We start from the raw sequence: 19,888 nt of genomic DNA on the forward strand, positions 1-19,888 counted from the left end.
AGTTTAATAACATATAATCAGAGTAAGTACAGAGGTCGGAGTGATATAAGCGCATTATAAAGAGTAATTTTTATCTTAGGATAATTATTCTTTATTTTCAAATGTCGTATTTTTACAATTGTAAAGGAGTGCGTCCTGAAGAGAACCTTTACGTTTTTCCATTAAAAAAATTTCTATTTAATTTTATTTTATAATTCTTTCTTGTGTTTTTATGTATAGGTTTAGAAATTTTAGAAGATAGTCTCATATTAACCCAATTGTCCCTTACAGACTTTTAGTACCCCTTTTACCATACTATTTCGTGATAATTTTTATAAAGATTATGCGTAAACTAAGCATTAACTATTAATTCATCTCGTTAGTTACGCAGACCATTTGGAATTAATTTAAAATTCAATAATTAAAATGGGAATTACTGTTTAAAAAATGATTTTTCCCTTTGATCTAAAGGGAATGTGTGTCTGTATGAATGAATGTCTGTATGTGTGTGTATCTTTTCTTTTTAAAATTTTCAGTAATATTCAGTGCAACGAAGTTCAAAAGAAAATTATAATATCGAAATTCATCAAAATACACATTGATTTTACATCTCTGCCTTACCTTAGCAAATAATAAATATGCGTCTAAATATTTACTTCTAAATATTTTGCCCTTATTTGTGAATATTAGAACACACCTTTTTTTAAGAAAATATTCTTTATATGGAATCATCTTTTTTCTAAAAATTAAAAATTAACGTCATAAAATTTTCAATGTTCAAACATTGTGAAGTTTTATTTAGCCTTTTTTACTTTTTGTAATTTTTTGAACTTTTTTTTTCAGTCACACCTCAAACGGCTGCTAAAAATTCTGGTAAATATACAAATTCTCATTCTTTTTTTTTTTTGCAAATTAGATCATTTATGAATAACTTTTGAAATTATTTTGAACTGTTATGAAATTTATGACTCACTCAAATATACTGGTGTGCAAAACTTAAGCAGCAAGTGGTTTTTCGGCCACAGCTCCCCAACAAAGTATAAGATAGCCATGAAATTGCAGTATAATATGCACGTAATTCAGTAGAAAGATTATTTGTATGCAAATTTTAGAAATAAAACGTCGTAGGTGATGTAAGTGTACGTAAATCTTGTGGGTCGACGCGCGCAGGTCAAAGCTGTGATAAAAGGATGAAGAGCACGGTAGTTAAAGACATCCGCTATTGGTACAGCTGTTCGGAAGGTTGGTGGTGGCCGTCCAAGGAAAACAACACCAAGAGATGACCGTTACATTGTCCTCCATGCGAAAAGAAACCGTTTTCAGTCAGCGAGAGCCATATCTCAGCAACTATGCACAGCCACAGGACGAGAAGTATCAAGATTTACAGTGGCCAGACGCCTCCACAAAGGTGGCTTATTTTCTAGACGTCCTGAACGCTGCATACCTTTAAAAGTTAGCCATGGGAGGTACCGTTTAGAGTGGTGCAGAGAACACGAAACCTGGACACCTCATCACTGGAGTCGCGTTCTCTTCACCGATGAGAGTCGTTTTAGTGCTACAAGCGATTCTCAACGTCAGTTGATCTGGAGAGAGGTTGGAACTCGATTTCATCCCAATAACATCGCGGAAAGAGATTGTTACGGTGGTCCTGGAGTTGTCGTCTGGGGTGGCATTATGTTGAACGGGCGGACTGAGCTTCAGATCTTCGACCGAGGTTCTGTAACTACAGACCGCTACTGCAATGAGGTAATCCTACCCCATGTGCGTCTGTTCCGAGGGGCCATTGGACCAGACTTTATTTTTATGGATGACAATGCCCGGCCACACCGTACTGCTAATGTTCAAGAGCTACTGGAAAGTGAAGATATCACACGAATGGATTGGCCAGCTTACTCTCCAGATCTAAATCCCATAGAGCATGTGTGGGATGCATTAGGGAGACGTCTTGCGACACGACAGTATCCTCCTGGTAACACTCATCAGCTGAAAGATGCGTTAAAGCAGGAATGGAGACGTTTACCCCAAGAACTACTGGATAATCTGGTGCTTAGCATGGAGAGGCGATGCCAAGCAACAATTACAGTAAGGGGAGATCATATCCCATACTGGGGAACATCTGCCAGTTGTACTTACGCTTCTTCAGGCAATCATGTGTAACGCCACTATATGTCAAATAAAGCCTTTTTTTGTTCAATACCCTACTTTAAGCTTTATATTCATTTCTGCGCTATTATTCTTTTACCATCGTTTAAGTACAAAATAATGTACATCATATTCAAATTTCATGTCAATTGGATGATTTCTTGTATAGTTATGACAGAAAACGCACTTGTTGCTTAAGTTTTGCACACCAGTGTAAATTTTTAACTGATAAAGTTGTAATAATGCAATAAATGCTTAATATCTGTTCTAAGAAGAAAAGTATAGTCAAAGCTTCCAGAATATGTTAAAATTTACCGTGTTTCTGGCTCTGTGGGAAACCAAAAAGCTCAGTAATTTTTACCATAGTGCTTTGGTAAGGTTTTTGGTAAAATTAACAATAAAATATTGTTTTATAATATGTGATGAATGTGGTAATTTAATCACGATACCTAAGAGCATAGCTTAAAAATTATCTATTCGATTTAATTTACTTTTCAGTTTTGTATTTCTAGCGAAATGTGTTTAAAGGAGAACTATGATTTTGAAAACCAGAATTTCCGGTGAACCATTACCATCTGAACGGAAAATTTACAAAATGAATGGTTTAAATCCCGAAATAGGAAAGCTTTTCTCCTTAAAAATCCCTTGCGCCTCCTAAAAATTCTGCAATTTTCACTCTCCCACTAAAGGAAGAATTAATCAACTATGTCGCTCAAATGCAATGTAGATCGGATTTCCATTTGAGACCCTTTGTCGTCTTTGGCGTCATAAAGATTTGGCGAGTAATAATCTCCGTGAGAAGGTGTGCTTTTTCAACATATAACCTCCGCCTACTCCATCAATCATTCAGGTGGGGGAGAAACTTTTTGTCTAGACCTATAAGACACCTAAATCTCGTATATTTTGGTTTCAATTTCCAGAATTGTGTTTTTTTTTTATTATTGCTAGAAATGTCATTACCATTCAATACGGTAATTTAATCAGAATTTTTTTCTCCATATATGTTCTGAAAATGTGCGTCATTAATACATAAATGCACGCTTGCGTAAGTGGTTCGAGTTACTAGAAAAGATCCATTACATCATCAGTTTAAAATTAAAAAAAAACTCTCTTAACTATTATTTCAAATGTATGAAACGCTTGTTTAAAACGCTTTATTTTTCTTAATTTTTTCTCACATTGCGGCTTTTGAAAAAACGCTAAAAATTTGCATGTTTTGCACATTTTATCCTCAATATACCTGACCACTAGTTATTTTTTTATATGAAATGGATATTACTCTATATCTTTATTGTAAACATTGTCCTCGTATCTTGTACTGTTCATAAAATAAGAACTCTAATGACAAATCTATAAAATCTTCTCTATTATCATCTTCAATAGACTAAGCCCTCTGGTTGAAGACATAGTAAGAGAGTATCAATGTGGGTTTAGAAAGGGTAAATCGACACGTGAGCAGATATTCAACTTGCGTCAGATTCTCTAAAAATCCAGAGAGTATAATATCGAATTACCGTATCTTTTTATTGACTTTAAATCAGCCTACGATAGTGTTATTCGTGATTTACAACTCAGAGCTCTTTATGAGCTAGGCATTTCAGATAAACTTGTACGGATTATTAAGTCGACTTTAACTCAGACTTTCTCCTGTATAAAGTTATTTGGCAATCTTACAGAATTTTCTGAAATTGTAAATGGTGTGAGACAGGGCCACGTTCTTACCTGTCTTCTTTTCAACTTGGCGCTGGAATGGGGGATTCGTGATTCTGGTGTTAACACTCTAGGCACAATATCCACATAATTTTGAACTATATAGGCCATTCAATGAAGCTGTTATCCACAAATGCATCAAAATAAGTCGCTTAAAGCTCACGGCTCTGTCAAATAGACCCTTCTTTCTTGACATTTAGGATCTTCAATTACAAACCAATGGGAACTAGAGTTAGTGGTAGGCCTAAGATCAGATGACTTGACTGTGTGGAAGAGGATTTTAAAATCCTAAGAACAACTGACTGGAGAACAATCGCAAACAAAAGAGCAGAATGGAGGGCGATTCTAGGGAAGGCTCTGACTCACAAAGGGCTATCATGCCAATAGAAGAAGAATGAAAAATTTAGAATCTAGATGCCGATAAAGGCATTTCCATATGCTTGTGAGTAGTCGTTTTAGAATGGACAGATACTTGTTTCATAGTTTAAAAGTTATTTAAGTATGTCTTGACAAAGCCTATTCATCTTAACGAAATAATTTTTTTTGCAGTTTTGTTACTAATATTCTGTCTAGTGGGGTCTCTATCAACTATTGAATTGCTTAAAATTTTCTAATTATTGCCATCAATATGAAAATGAAATATTTAGGTAAAAATATTGTAAATATTTATCAAAAATTATTGTAAAGGTTAATGGACAAATATTGTTTAATAAGTATAAAAAAAATATTATCTAAATTTATGAAAAATATTGCAATTATCTATTTTTAAAGAATTTGGTTTATTTTTAGCAAAAAATGATTTCTTTAGAAGTACTTTTGACTTGAAATTTCTTTTGAAGAAATTTTTTAATCAGTTTAAATAGTTGCTGACTGTTAGTGGTTTGAATTTCTCTTAGGCGATTGTACGTTTGAAGAAGATGCGTGTGGTTGGACAAATGCTTTACCAATTGATGCTCTCGATGACTTCGACTGGGCTCGGCAGTACAGCTATAGTGTATCAGGGCCATCTACAGATCATACGAAAGGTACAAAAGAAGGTAAGACGGTAGTCGGCGCCGATTGATAAATTTCTTTTAAGTTACTTTACTATATTCCTTGTGAGCTAATGTAATATTTTCAAATAAGGTTAATTACATTTTATCTGATGTTTAAAAAAAATCTGTTTTTTTCCCCTTTCAAACGAATTAGTACTACCGCAGGGCTAATGATAGTAAAAACTTAAATATATATATAGCTTGGCGAAAACGTTTCAAAATGATATAGAAACGTTTTCATACACTCCTATATATCACAAATGCCAGCTCTTTTGCAACTGAAAACTTCTAATTACGTTTCTGGAGCCGCGGTGGCTCAGGGGATAGAGCATTCGCCTTCCAATGAGGTGAACTGGGTTCAAATCTCAGCAATAGCTGGTAGATACGAATTCTGTATCTGGCTCTCAACGACCTCAGTGCCGACTTAATATATCCTCAGTGGTAGATGGATCATGAGTTAGAGTCCGCTTGCAATCAGGCTAACCGTGGAAAGTTTTCGTAGTTTTCCTCTCTATGTCACGCAAATGCGGTTAGTTCCATCAAAAAAGTCTTCCACGTTTATAAATATTTATAAACAAGTCAACATACAAAGCAATTATACGAATGATATGATGTGGTAATGTAGGCGACATACTAATTACAAAGATTTTAAAAACAATACGTTATTTTAATGTATTTTGCATGGTTAAAAAACTGAGTTGACTAATAATATTAATAATAAAAACAAAAACCTGGGTTGCTCAAGGGATAGAGCGTTCACCTTCTAATGAGGTAAACCGGGTTCGAATCTCAGCGATATCTGGTCGATCCGAATTCCGCACATAACTTGCACCGACCACAGTGTTGACATAAAATATCGTCATTGGTAGACGGATTATGGATTAGAATCCTCTTGCCGTCAGGCTAACAGTGGGAGTATTTTGTGATTTTCATCTCCATGTAACGCAAAAGCGGGTTAGTTCCATCAAAAAAGTCCTCCACGAAGGCAAAATTCTCTCAATACTTGATCCAGGAGTTCCCTTGCCTTCTGGATTGGATTCAAAATTACAAGGCAACGGAGTTGAGCGCTAGTAGTCGTAAACTCAAAAAATTGGGTTAGCTATTCAACGACGGTTATTAAATAAAATTACATTTCTGAAAATGCCAAAAGTGCTTCAACGTTTGCAATATTATGCTGTTATTTATTTATAGTCCATTCCACCTTAAGTTGGCACTGGAGAGAAAGGTAGGAAATGTAATACTCCGCCTTTGAAAAGTAGTTCTTCGCTATTTTGGAATTAATTGCAGTTTAAATGTGCGCACAAATATAAATAAATGTTGCATAGTAAGAAAAGTATATCATGAAACATTCATTAGAAGTTTTTCATGTTCAAATGTATTTAGCTTATAAATACCTTCTCAGTAAAGCAAATGTGCAAAGAAGAAGGTGTTTTAGTTTGGCGCTGAATTAGTTTTCAAGGACAAGGAATTGGCTCATTGGCTATGTTTCTACACTGGTCAGTCAGTTTTTCCATTCGCCTTGGCTTTGCTTAAGTGTCCTATCTCTTGTGCAGTTCTTATTTCGTTTTTTTTTTGTATTTGATTATTTAATTTTCTAAATATTAACCTTATCTGTACAATATTTAATGAAAAATTTTTCCCCCTCAGAATAAATTGAAAAAAAAAAAAAAAACACCCCAATAGACAGGTGAATATTATTAAACTGATGACAGTTGAGCATATTTGCTGTGTAGTTAATTCAACATGTGATTTTATTATTATTTTTTTACGACAAAAGAAAATTTTTTTTTTCGCTTTATTCGATCTCTGTAAAGATTCAAATTTTGCGTCTTTTGCGCCATGTTTAGTTCTGAAGTACAATTCGCTTTTTATAGGAACTTAAATAATGTAAAAATTTAAGATTTTTAGTTTTTTCAATTAAAGGGACTTTTAAATATTATCTGAAATACAATTTCCATAATAGAAGTGTTAATTCGTTAATTATAACTAATAAAATGTATAGGAATTGAAATAATTTCAAAAAAGACGCAAAATTTGAATCATTAATTTTTTTTAAACATCGAAAGGTTAATTTAAACCAATCAATATTTTAATAATTATTTTTGAAATACAAAGCCCAAAAAGCTGAGAAATCCTTTCTCTTATGTAGAAAATATTAAGATATTTCAGTATCTGACAAAATATTTTGAGACTAACTAATTCTACTGAACTTAAATAACAAATTATACGGATTTTTCTCTTAAGCCTCCTTTCACCTGCAAAGTCCTGAAAAGTAAAGGAAAGTTCTGATATTTCAAAATATGTATTTTCTTTCGAAGAAATGCGCCTACCCATCCAAGTAGAATTTCGCCTAATGAGAAATTGTGGATTGAATTCAATTCAGGGCTACCCCACAAAGAGTTTGCAGAAGGAACTGTCAACTGTTAAAATATTAAATGAATAACATGATAACCACCAGGATAGGTGGTTATCATGTTATTCAAAGAGTTCCTGTTTTGAGTCTAAGAGGGTGGGATATGGCAGCTGAAAACATGGGGGGGGGGCGAACAAACAGTACGCGACCCCCCATATGGATAATACTAATTATTTTTTTCAGGTAAGTTCTTTTGTCTCTTAGAAGCAAATATATTTCAGAAAAAAAAATTTATAGTAAAAAAAGAAACTTTTCTGAAATTTTTTATTTATAAAAAAAAAAAGAACAGTAGATATTAAAAAAACATAGGTATGATATTTTTCATGATCAATGATTTCCTGCCTATGTTGACCTTTTCTTCCCCAACAAAACACACCAATGAGGGATAAATTAATGTACATTAAATTAATCTACAAAAAATAAGCATTTAAAAATAAAATAACACAAAGTATTTAAAACAAAGTATTTATGCGCATCTATGCATTTCGTTTTTTTTTTTACTTAGATTTCAGCAAAAAAGAATCTTTTTAAATATTTTTTTTTTTTAAATTAGTTTCGTTTAATTAAGAAATTATAATAAGAAAAAAAAAAACAGTAAGTATTATAATACATAAGTATGATCTTTTACATGATCAATAATTTCCAGCCTATGCTAACTTTTCCTTCCCCAACAAATCACCAATGTGGGATAAATTAATGTACATGAATCTACACAAAATAAGAATAAGAATATAAAAATAAATATTTAAAACAAAGTATTTTTGCGCATCTATGTATTTCTTTCTTTTTTTTTTTTTACTTACATTTCAGCAAAAAAGAATATTTTTAAATATATATATTTTTTTCTGTTTAAAATTAGTTTCGTTTAGTTAAAAAATCATAATAAGAAAATCTGCTTTTTAAATACTAATTAAGAAATCAGCTTACAACTAGTATCTTAAAATAATGATTATGAGAAATGCTCTAAAAAATCGTACTCTTTTCCGTATTCTGTACAAAATTTTAGTACGATTCTTGGTTTTAAAAAAAAAATCGGCGTTTTGCTTTCTTAAACGCCAATACTGGCCACTTTCTCTCCCTTTGTTGCTACCTCATCCCCGTACTGAGTAACCCAGTTTCCATGTAATCCGGTCTACCTATCTTTCTCTCCAGTGCCAACTTAAGGTGGAATGGACTATAATAGATATGTTTATCAGATTGCTTTTCGTGGAAGGAATTTTCTGTTACGAAACTTTTAAAAGGTTACAATCATTTAATTAAGAACAACCCAACGATAATTGGTTCCAGTTACCCCTTCACAATATAAGGAAATACTCTTAGTACACTTTCAGGTACTATTTCCATTCCCTGTTACTTCTAGATGTTTATCTTGTAATAATATTATCATTTTTTTAATTGTAATGCATTAAAGTCATCGCTATGTTTTCTCAAAATCTCTATCTACATTCAATCATTGTAATTTAAGATGTATAAGTGTGAAGTAGCAAGCATCAAGTAAGATCTAAGAGCTTTCATAAAGCACAAAGAAATTATATTTCATTTGTAATTTGAAGAATAAGTAAACCATTGTTAAATTTTTACTAAGAACTTTTAAACAAGTATTTCTAAGTAGTGCTTATTCAACTTCATAATGAAGATTTAAAAATTTAGAAAATATACTTATCTTTCGTGATATTCTCTATCTAGGTAACTTGTACTCAATTATTAACCTCGCTTAAGAATCTGTATAATATTTTGAAATGTAATGACACAATTAACACCAAATAATAGTATTAGCACTAAGTATTTCTAAGTAGTGCTTAATTAACTTCATAATGATGATTTGTAAATTTAGAAAAAAATATAATAATCTTTCGTGATATTTAAATAACTTGTACTCAATTATCAACTTCGCTTATGAATCTGTATAATATTTTGAAATGTAATGACACAATTAACACCAAATAATAATTTAAATGTCTTTAATATTGATATTTAAGAAAATATTTTTAGGCTATTACATGAATCTTCTAAGTAATCCACATGCACCTCAAAGAGGGGGAACAAGGGCTTGGTTAATTAGCCCTCTTTTTTCTGCAACTGGACGAACTCGATGTTTATCATTCTATTATTTCATGTATGAAAGATCAATTGATCCAGCAGGGCCAAGTTTAGGAAGTTTAAGAATTCATGTTAGATCAGCAGCAGGTGAAGCGGGTGGTAAAGTAACCACTCTTTGGAGATTGCACAATCATCAAGGTCAAAGATGGCAAACATCAAGAACACCAGTTGTCATGGGTTCTGAAAGAGCTGCACCCAGTAGTCCATATCAAGTACGTAAAATAGTTCTTCCCTCGTACATGCTTTATAATTTTATCAATCTAAATGTTTGGCATACATTTTTTTGTACAATTAAATAATCTGTAAAACAGAAAAGCATTTAAAAAAAAAACAGTTGTATCAACAAATATATTGCGTTACTGATTCTGTTTCAAAATGTGAACAAATTGAACCGTTTTTTTTTAAAACTAAAAGGTATTCAGAAGAAATAAAAAAACATGTATATAAATTATTTTTTAAATGTTTTTTAATATCCATTAAAATAATCATTTAGTGTAACCATCATTAGCTTTAAGATTAATCAAATTAGAGTGGGGCCGTGGTAGCCTGTGGGCACTTACGGAAATGCTCACTATTTCGGCACCACTGGCGAGGTCAAGAAAAAGCCGCAAAATTGAGAATATGGTAACTCGACCGATCTATGCGTCACATCTTGCTACAGCGTGCAACCCTATTTCGTTGATTGAGTAGGAAAATGATAGTTCTATTCTATTTATAAATGTCTTTCTTATTCACTTCTATCTTCACACCGCTCTTATATTTTTTATAAGCAGTTTTCGTTTCGAATGAAAAATTCATACTTAATTTAATGTTTATGTCTCAGAATTTACTTATAAATAGATTCTCGTAAAAATTTTATTTTTCAACTTCTTTTTTTTATTATTATTGTTCTTGAAAAAGTGTAAAAACTACTTTTTTTTTTAATCTATTTCCTAAGACAGTTTACCATTCTTTACTATGTTACATATATAAGGAAATTTTATATAAGGTATTTTTTTTATTGCAATACATTGCAAAAATTGCTTATTGCTTTTATCGCTAAATTCAGCATTTCCGATGCGAAATTAGGAAATAAAATTAATTCTTTTATTCCACATGCATAATAAAAATTCTTCGCAATGAAATACATATTGTTACGCTAATAATGAACTATAATAGATTTGAGAGATGAGTTAAGGAAGCACTTCATGCATTTAAAAAAAAAATTGCCTCACTTGTTTGCTTTTTCAGATCTGGAGATTTTCTTAAATCGTTTTTCATCAAATTAAACATTTAATCAGAAAAAGGTGATAATTTTCAATGTGGAAATATATATAAGAAATTATTCACAAAGGAATCGATACTTTTACGCAAATAATAAATTAAGATAGGTCTGAAAAAATAGACCTGAGAAAGCAATTAATACATTTAAAGTGCTTTACTTTAATCTTACCATTTTTTTTCATTTGTTTGTAGTTTCAAAAGTTATAAAAGTTTTAAAAAATTATTTATATATATTTCATTATCATATGCAGCACTTTACTTTAACCTTATTATTTTATTCATTTTCAATAAGATGAAGATTTTAATGAAACTACTTCAATATTTTGCCGTTTCAAAAGTTATAAAAATTCAGAAAAAAAAGTTTTATTTAATTTTAATCCGATCAAATTTACTTTAACATTATTTTATTCAAATGCTATTTCAAAAGTGATAAAGTACAAGAACCAAGTTTTATTTTATAATTATACGACTAAGAAAAGAGTGCCATTTCTTATAACATTACTAAATAAGATATTATATAATAATATAAGAAAAAGAAAACGAATGGTAGATTCAAAATAAATAATAAGAAAATCCTCATAGAAAAAATTTATATTTTTGGACAAATAATGATTAATTGGGGAAAATTTTAGGAAATGGATCTACTAAAGCAAATTATACATTTAAAATAATTTATCCTTAGAAGGCAACAGTGAACTATTTTGTTAATATGAAATATATTTCAGATGCTTTTGTATATAGTTTTAAAAACTTAAATAAGCATGTATTATAAAATTAGTTATAGTGCCTTGACATAAGAGTTTCTCTATTTTTTCAGTTTGATTATACCAACCTGCACTTTAGTATACATAAAAGTAAAATATATTTTATATTTTAGGGCTCTAAGAGAACTTTTGCTTTTATTTGTTCTTTAGCATTTATGCTATTTTTAGCCTAACTGATTTGTTTTATCCATCATGATTGCTTGCATCTTAGAAAATATCTATAGTTGATTTATCGAGAAAATTACATTGTCAACAATGTCAACTTTCATCATAATTAACAACACTTAAACTCGAAAAAAAAGTTGTTCGCAAGTATAACACTAGTTTCCATTGCATTTATTTATTTATTTATTTTTACTAAGAAATTGAAAATAAAAAACACTTCTGAGAAAACTCCAAACAAATCAATACAATCAATGCATCAGAATACGACCTCAGGTCAATGCTCTTCACAGACATAAAATTTTAAAATTAAATTCCAGTTTAGAAGTTCAGATTAAAACTAAATTTGAAAGATTTAATTAAAATTATCACTAAGTATTGCAAAGAGAATTTTGCGTTTTAATATTTGTGTTACATGATCTTATGAAAACACAAAACAATGAAAACAATTGCAACAAATTAGTGAAAACAATTCTATCCCTTGTTTACAAATGCTACGCAAAAGCAAACAATTTGGCGACAGAGCAGGTTTGACTTAAAAGTTTTCGCCAAGAATGCCAAGCTGTGCCGAAATCGTGAGCATTTCCGTGAGTGCAGCCCGTGGTTAGAGAGAATCGGACTCCGACGTGTGGGGCCGGGGTTTGATCCTCAACTCCTCTAATTATATGCGATATACGTGCTCGTAAAATCCAATGGTTGGTCACTAAGCCGTACAGGTATGTGGAGAAATTTTCTTCCCCTTCAGATATGTGTCTAAATTGAGAAAATGGCCTTACGAATGAGTGGTATTGCTATCTTTCGGTGGGGTTCTGAGTTAAGACGTACTTTCACCCTTGCGATGCTCTCTTGTCAAACGAAAGGCCGACCTTCCTGACTTAATTCTCAAAAGGCCAATGGTAGGCGAGCTTGGCTTGGTGGCGTTCATGCTGAAAAATGCTATTTTAATAGCATTTCGGAGATTTCATGTTGTTGGAAAATCACTTTTTGTCACATTACTTGTATGAGACAGAGCATCATCCTTCTTGGAAATAAATGGATCTCAGAGTATCTTAAACTGTCAACTTTGTGTATTTATTCGCTTTGCTCAGTTGTAGAGTGAACAAAGTGATGACTTCGGTCTATGACTATAATTAATTTAAATTTTGCATTTAAGCTCATTATTTAAGAATCGTATAAGCTCTTTAAAGTTTCAAAACTAATAAAAACAATATAACTTTATTAAATCTTAGTCGCATTAAATCTTAGTCCTTATTATTGCATCTAAAGTATTTTATAACAAATAACTTTCTAACGTTATTTGTTATTTATTAGTATCACTCGTAATGTGTGAAAGAAATTTTAATCGATTTCGCAACTGATTCGATTATTCAGGTTTTGACCATCGGTACCTTGCTTTATTGACGTTTTAACTTTACATAGAATTTATTTATACATTATTTATATATAATTTATCTATAGGTAATTTATCTATACATAATTTATTTGTAACATAAAATAGTTTCAATCCAACATCCTTTTTTGATGTCCTGGTGTCGAACCAAGGCAGATAAAAAGGTCTGGTGCTTCGTCAATTCAGTGAAGTTCTAAATGAATAGAAAAGCTCTTGAAATATGAAAATGGGCTGGCAAAATTTAATAAAATTCAATTTTCGTCACCAAATAAAATAAATTACATTAGAGATAATGAATGATTCAGCCAAAAAACACATTTGTGTTGTTGTTACGCATCCCCCTGGTGTAGGAAAGCCCACACAAGGTCCAAGAGACCCCGTCGCCTGGGAACATCGAAAATCTCCTACTAAACCATCAGCTGCCTCTAGGAGGCTCCTAAAAAATTAAGAAGGTGAGCAGGACTAGCGGGAAAGGAACAGGAGAAAAAATCGTTTTCGCATTCTGAAATTTTATGCATTTCAAGTGACCACTTCTGAGAGTTGTAGAGGCAGCTGCATAACAGAGACACGCCCGGACTAATTGCAGCGTACCAGTTATAAACTGGTGGAAGGCGCCAACTTGAAAGTAAATTACTTTTGTGGAGCAAGTGGATTTCCGAAAGAATTAGCTGAACAAAGTTGGCAATCGGAAAATTACACCCATTTCTGGCAAGAGTATCTGCAATCTCATTACCTTACACCCCAACGTGCCACTGAAGGTATACTGATTTCCTCCGGCCCAGCTCAGAGAGAGGTACAAGAAAATCCTGATCAGGTTTATCATATATTTTCAGTCAATTTATTTGGTATTGGATGGCACTTTTATTGTCAGTCAAAATCTAAATACAACTATAATCAGTAATAAGGGCAAACTCAAGAGCCCTCCCAATAGCAATAATTTCTGACCTAAAAACTGAGCAAAAGTCAGGGTTACGGATACTAAATTTAGTTTCCTCTTCGGTGTTGCTGGTGAAAACACCACTCCCAGCTCTTCCGTCTTCAAATTTGCTGCCATCCGTGTAGATAGCCAAGGCCTCAGAATGGATATTATTAATGACCTCTAAGACCAACTGTTTTAGAAGTTCAGGATGATCCTCCTGTTTGCTAGCACGGGATTTCAAATCCTCATTGAAACTGATATTCTCAAATGATACCGTAAGAGGCAAACAACTAAAAGTCACCATTGGAACAATTTTAAAATTCATAAAACCACATACTCAAGTGGTGTGTTTCTCTTTGAACGCTGGTTGCTTGTCCAATATAAAACATAGTTAGAAAGTACTATTAAGATCACCAAGGCTAATCAATTTATTAAAGTATCGAAAAGAGTTTATCTTAAATCTCGTAGTCAAAGGTAAAATGTCAACCCCTTAAAGAACCATTTCACTTGGGTAGCTGTTCCTCAACTCTGTGACAATTCTTACTGCACTGAGTTGGACTCTATCTAAAATCTTTAAATTAGTTGTAGAGGCAGTCTGAAAAATACACATTTGTTAAATTATTTATTAATGGTATAGTTTAAATCATTCTTAGTTTGCTTGCTTTTCATTCCAAGCATTTTTTCTGAATTTTTAATCCACAATGTATTTCAAAACGAGATAGATAGTACTTATACTATAATTTGTACTTTTCTTTTTTAAGTATAGCAGGTTAATTTAATTCTGTGTATAAGTTCACTTGTATTTTAAACCCATCAATCGATAAATTGATTATATATTCGATGAAAATATATACTACAATATAAAGACCCTTAGATATGCAACAAAGTATTAAAAATATTCGAATTAGTAATTAGTAAAATGACTTATTTTCCTGTTTTCATCAAATTTAGATAATTATTGAAGGAATATGGGGTGACGGAAGAGTTGGTGTGATTGCCATCGATGATATCAGCTTTTTTGATGGAGATTGCTCATGTAAAGCCTCATTTTGTTAAAAAATTCTTTATAAAAATTTCTTCATTTGAGAAGTTTAACTAAAACTTGACATATGGTTATTTTCTTCCATTTCAGCGCATCCTTTGAAAGCAACTGCTGTGATAGGTAAGCATAATTTTTTTAAAACATTTTTTGAAAAATTGCTTGATATTTTTCTTTTTCTCTTTTTTTACAATTTTATGTAAACCCTGGTTAAGTACTTAAATAAATTTTGGCTGCTTTAATTTGAAATAAAATTAATGCCAGTATTCGATTAAAGACAATCATTGAGTTAAAAACTAATTAAACATATTTTAATTTTAAATATTTTCCTGCATAACGTAAAACAATTTAAAACAATTTTTTTAACATTTATATTTTGTTTGTGTGGTTTTATATTTTTGCATATGAGAGAGAATTTTACAGAGGGCTCTAAATTCATCTGTGTATTTATTATGACCATGTATGTAACAAAATTGTTAATTTCAAAATGGGTCAAATTGTATTACTGTAAATTACTTTATACATGAAGAACTATGCAAAACTTTAGACGCTCACACCCCAAATACCAAACTTTGGAAACTTATAAAATCCTTAAGCACTACGCAGCCACAACAGGAGGACTGCAATGTCATTTTAGGCGAAAATGGACTGGCCATATCGGACAACAAAGCTGCAGCCAATTATCTGGGTTCTCACTATCAGAAGATAAGTAAACTAAATTTTACACCAATGGATAAAGATAAAGAAATTTGTGCAAAGAAAATTGTGCACGGATGCCGCAGCTCTGAAAGAGGCAACCCCATTTTTAGTGACGATTTTACAATGAAAGAACTTGATTATGCTTTGGGCACTGTAGATCCAAATAAATCTCCCGGTCCAGATAACATCCATGGCCTGATGATCTCCAGACATAGCAATAGGGGTAAGCAGAGCCTGCTAGAGATATTCAACCTGTCTTGGAAACTTGGAAGACTTCCTCGCGATTGGAAAAAAGCCCTGATTATACCTATCAGGAAACCAAACAAGAAAACCAGTTCTGCAGAAAGTTACAGACCCATCGCTTTGACAAATTTTTCTTGCAAACTTATGGAAAAACTTATTTTGGAGAGACTTACTTTTTATCTCGATTCTAATAACTTGTTCCCAGCTGAACAATATGGTTTTAAAGGGGGACACTCCACTGTGGATCAAATCTTATACTTTGGACAGAGAGTTCGTGACTCTCAGAATCTTAAACCTTCACATCATACCATTGCTGTTTTTCTGGACCTGACAATGGCTTTTGACAGAGTTTGGAGAAATGGTTGAATAATTAAGCTCTTCAACACTTTTGGCATTATTTCCTGGAATCATGACTTCATGAGGGATCGAGAGATCAGAGTGAAATTTAGCGATTCTATTTCTGGATCTTTAAGGTTGAGTCAGGGAGTCCCTCAAGGCTCAGTGTTGAGCCCTCTTCTCTTTGCCTTGCTTATCGCCGGCATCGAGGAGGTTGTGTCCAGGAGGTGCGAGGTTGGTCTTTATGCCGATGACATTATTCTCTGGAAGTCCGACTCCGATGTTGACCAATTGGAATCTGATGTTAATGACACCCTCTCTGAAGTCCAGAGTTTTGCTGAGAATCATAAACTGAGTTTTAATTTGTCTAAATCAATTACAAGCTTCTTCACGACTAACCGGCGTCTATATAACTATCAGCCAAACATCACTATGAATGGCCAATCACTGCTCCATGAAAAACACCCAAAATATCTGGGACTCTCTTTAGATCCAGAGATCCTGAGAAATAGACATATAGATCATGTGGTTAATAAATCCAGAAAGAGACTAGACCTTTTGAAATATATAGCTGGAAGGGATTGGGGTGCAAATGCCTATATCCTTAGATCAACTTATACCTCCTTGATAAGACCTATTCTGGAATATGGCTATCAGATTTACTTCTGTGCGTCAGCCACTAACTTAGCAAAACTTGAGAGAGTGCAATCTAGTGATGCTCGCATTATTACTGGCATGAGGCATAGTTGCCCCCACAGACTTGGTTTTATATGAATGCGATATCCAGCCTTTAAAGCTAAGAAGGAATGAGTTACTGGCAAGGTATTTTAACAAACTTTACAGTTTTGGTGTTTTTAACCGCACTGCAAATTATTTCCGTAATTGGACAAACAAACAAAGATTGAAAAGAGACAGCCCTTTTTCTCGTTTTCACCTGATGGATTTACTAAATATGAATGTTGAGAGTCACTCCGTGAGAAAAATCTTTTATCCCATGGAGGGCTTTCCTGGGGTACATTTCCAGCCTGATCTTGGAGCTCATACTAACAAAAAGGAAGATTTGCCTGATTACTTACGCCAACTTGCTCTTGAAATAATTAACCAAATACCAGCCACAGATATTCTCATCTATACTGATGGCAGCAAAGACGACAGCGATTCTTGTGGTAGCGGAATTTTCATTAAGGCTCCTAACTTTTCTAGAAAACTTACGATTAAGAATCCAGACTTCTGCTCTGTTTTTAGATCTGAGCTAATTGCCATCGAAGAGACACTCAACGCTATTGGGTCTATAACATCATTCGCTAATATCTGTATCTTATCCGATAGTCGTAGTGCCATACAGCACTTAAGTAACTGGAATAAGGCTGGCGACAAGACATCTGTCTCTATACTTAATAAAATTAAACAACTCTCTCATCGGCGTAAAATCTTCATTCAATGGATTCCCTCTCACATAGGCCTCTTTGGTAATGAAAATGCTGATCTTTTGGCCAAGCAGGGAGCTTCTGATAGCACAATTTCAAGTCAACCTTTGACCTTCCCTGAGATTTGCTCCAAGATCAGAACCACTAACCAACAACTATGGAGCATCCCTCCGGCCCACTCTTGGTATAATGGACAGACTCCTGGTGGGGCACTTACCATAGGGGCTGATAGAGCCATACAGTCCACTATAAGTAGGCTCATAAGTGGACACATCAGGTGTCTCTCTTTTGAGCTTGGGCGAAAGACCTATTCAACGTGCATGAGGTGTAACTCTGCACAGGCTTCTCCCGATCGCATTTTACACTGTCTTGGTCTGGAAAAGAAAAACCTATACTCTGGTCTCTTACTTGTATTTGATTTCTTGAAGACTTTCGAGCTCATTGACTTGGTCTAGCCTGCGGCTGACCAAGAGGAATAAGTCAACAAACAAACTTTATACATATATACATAATAAAACCGCCATTTAGTATAGAGATAGATAAAGTTTCTTTTCATAAAGATTATGTACTATCTCATAATTACTGTGAGGAAAACTATTATTAACTTTCTATGAAAAATGCTATGTGGTAAATATGTAATTCTACTACCAAATTAAAATGGGAGTATGAGAACTTAAATGATGGCATGACTGCTGTCGTTATGTCATGCAACGGAACAGAAAATTCTTGCTTATACTACACATATCTTGTTTATACTACAATTACATACATACTTTATCCTCCTTTAGACTCTTCGCCCTAGATGGCGGTTCGAAAAAGTATTGCGGCGTAGTAATGCAGTGTTGTAACAAATCAAATGCAATTTAGACTGTTTTACTCCAATTATCAACTGAATAGACACTGCCAAAGGTATCACTGGCAACGAGTGGTACACGTGCTGGCGACTAAATTAAAGAACAGTCTTTAAAGAACAATGCAGAACATTAAAGAACAGTTAATAGTTTTTCATTTATTTTTTAAATACAAACTGAGTCCGGTTTTGATAAAGAGGAGGAGACACTTTCTGCATAAGCAATCGACATTTTGCAGTTCGGGCGTATACATCGCAACTTGTGGCTGTTCTGTTTGATAGATGGGTCAGGGAAAAGCTATATCATCCACAATACATCCCGGATTTAAACTCTTGTGATTTTGACTTGATTTCTACGATGAAGATCCACTTCTAACATTCTTCTCAGAACTATTCTACAGACTCTATAGTCTTTAGACCGTTTTACTCCAATTATCAACTGAATAGACACTGCCAAAGGTATCACTGGCAACGAGTGGTACACGTGCTGGCGACTAAATTAAAGAACAGTCTTTAAAGAACAATGCAGAACATTAAAGAACAGTTGATAGTTTTTCATTTATTTTTTAAATACAAACTGAGTCCGGTTTTGATAAAGAGGAGGAAACACTTTCTGCATAAGCAATCGTCATTTTGCAGTTCGGGCGTATACATCGCAACTTGTGGCTGTTCTGTTTGATAGATGGGTCAGGGAAAAGCTATATCATAAACAATGCATCCCGGATTTAAGCTCTTGTGATTTTGACTTGATTTCTACGATGAAGATCCACTTCTAACATTCTTCTCAGAACTATTCTACAGACTCTATAGTCTTAAGACCGTTCTACTCCAATTATCAACTGAATAGGCACTGCCAAAGGTATCACTGGCAACGAGCTGGTAGTGTACACGAGCTGGGAACTGCATTAAAGAACAATAAAATTTGGTAGCATATATATCTTTTGAATTAGCCTTAAATAAATAGCTGCTACTATTAAAGTTCCAACCCTCTTACATAAAAAAGAGATCTTTATTTAAATACAAAGTAGAATAGTGTAAAAAAGGAGCCTGGTCCCAAAAATATGTTATAGTGTAAGCTCAAAAAACACATCTGACCTATCTATACACAGTTACATATTTATTTCCTATTTTCTAAAAATAAGGCTGCGGGTCATCAAGCATCATTCTCTCCAGAAAGTCCTGTTTTTCCCCCTTGAACTCTTCTACAACCTGAAAATATGTTCCTTTCCATAAGTTTTTTTACTTTGATAACTCACACAGGGCAAAAACTGATCAATAATGTAGGAGAATCTGTTCGAAGAAAGCTATCTACCATGACTCGCTCTATGACATGGATGTTTTTCTGATTTCATTTTTTGTTTGTTTGATAAGTTTTTTAGTTCCAATTTGCAGCAAACTTTTATGATTATATGTATAAC

At 33.1% G+C, this 19,888-nt stretch overlaps 1 protein-coding gene across 1 annotated transcript in view; it reads left to right on the top strand.

The window, feature by feature from the left end:
• The window catches only part of LOC107437473 (MAM and LDL-receptor class A domain-containing protein 1), a 75,081-nt gene that overhangs the window by 33,005 nt on the left and 22,188 nt on the right, over positions 1–19,888 (top strand). Inside the window, exons 11-15 of the mRNA XM_016049487.4 lie at positions 823–852; positions 4,728–4,868; positions 9,271–9,590; positions 14,828–14,912; positions 15,009–15,038. Of these exons, the coding sequence (XP_015904973.1) occupies positions 823–852; positions 4,728–4,868; positions 9,271–9,590; positions 14,828–14,912; positions 15,009–15,038 (606 nt within the window). The remainder of the gene's footprint in view (positions 1–822; positions 853–4,727; positions 4,869–9,270; positions 9,591–14,827; positions 14,913–15,008; positions 15,039–19,888) is intronic.

This window comes from Parasteatoda tepidariorum, chromosome 11, assembly GCF_982258835.1.
Source record: "Parasteatoda tepidariorum strain Cologne lab strain chromosome 11, Ptep-v5.0, whole genome shotgun sequence".
In the NCBI taxonomy this organism is placed as follows: Eukaryota; Metazoa; Arthropoda; class Arachnida; order Araneae; family Theridiidae; genus Parasteatoda; species Parasteatoda tepidariorum.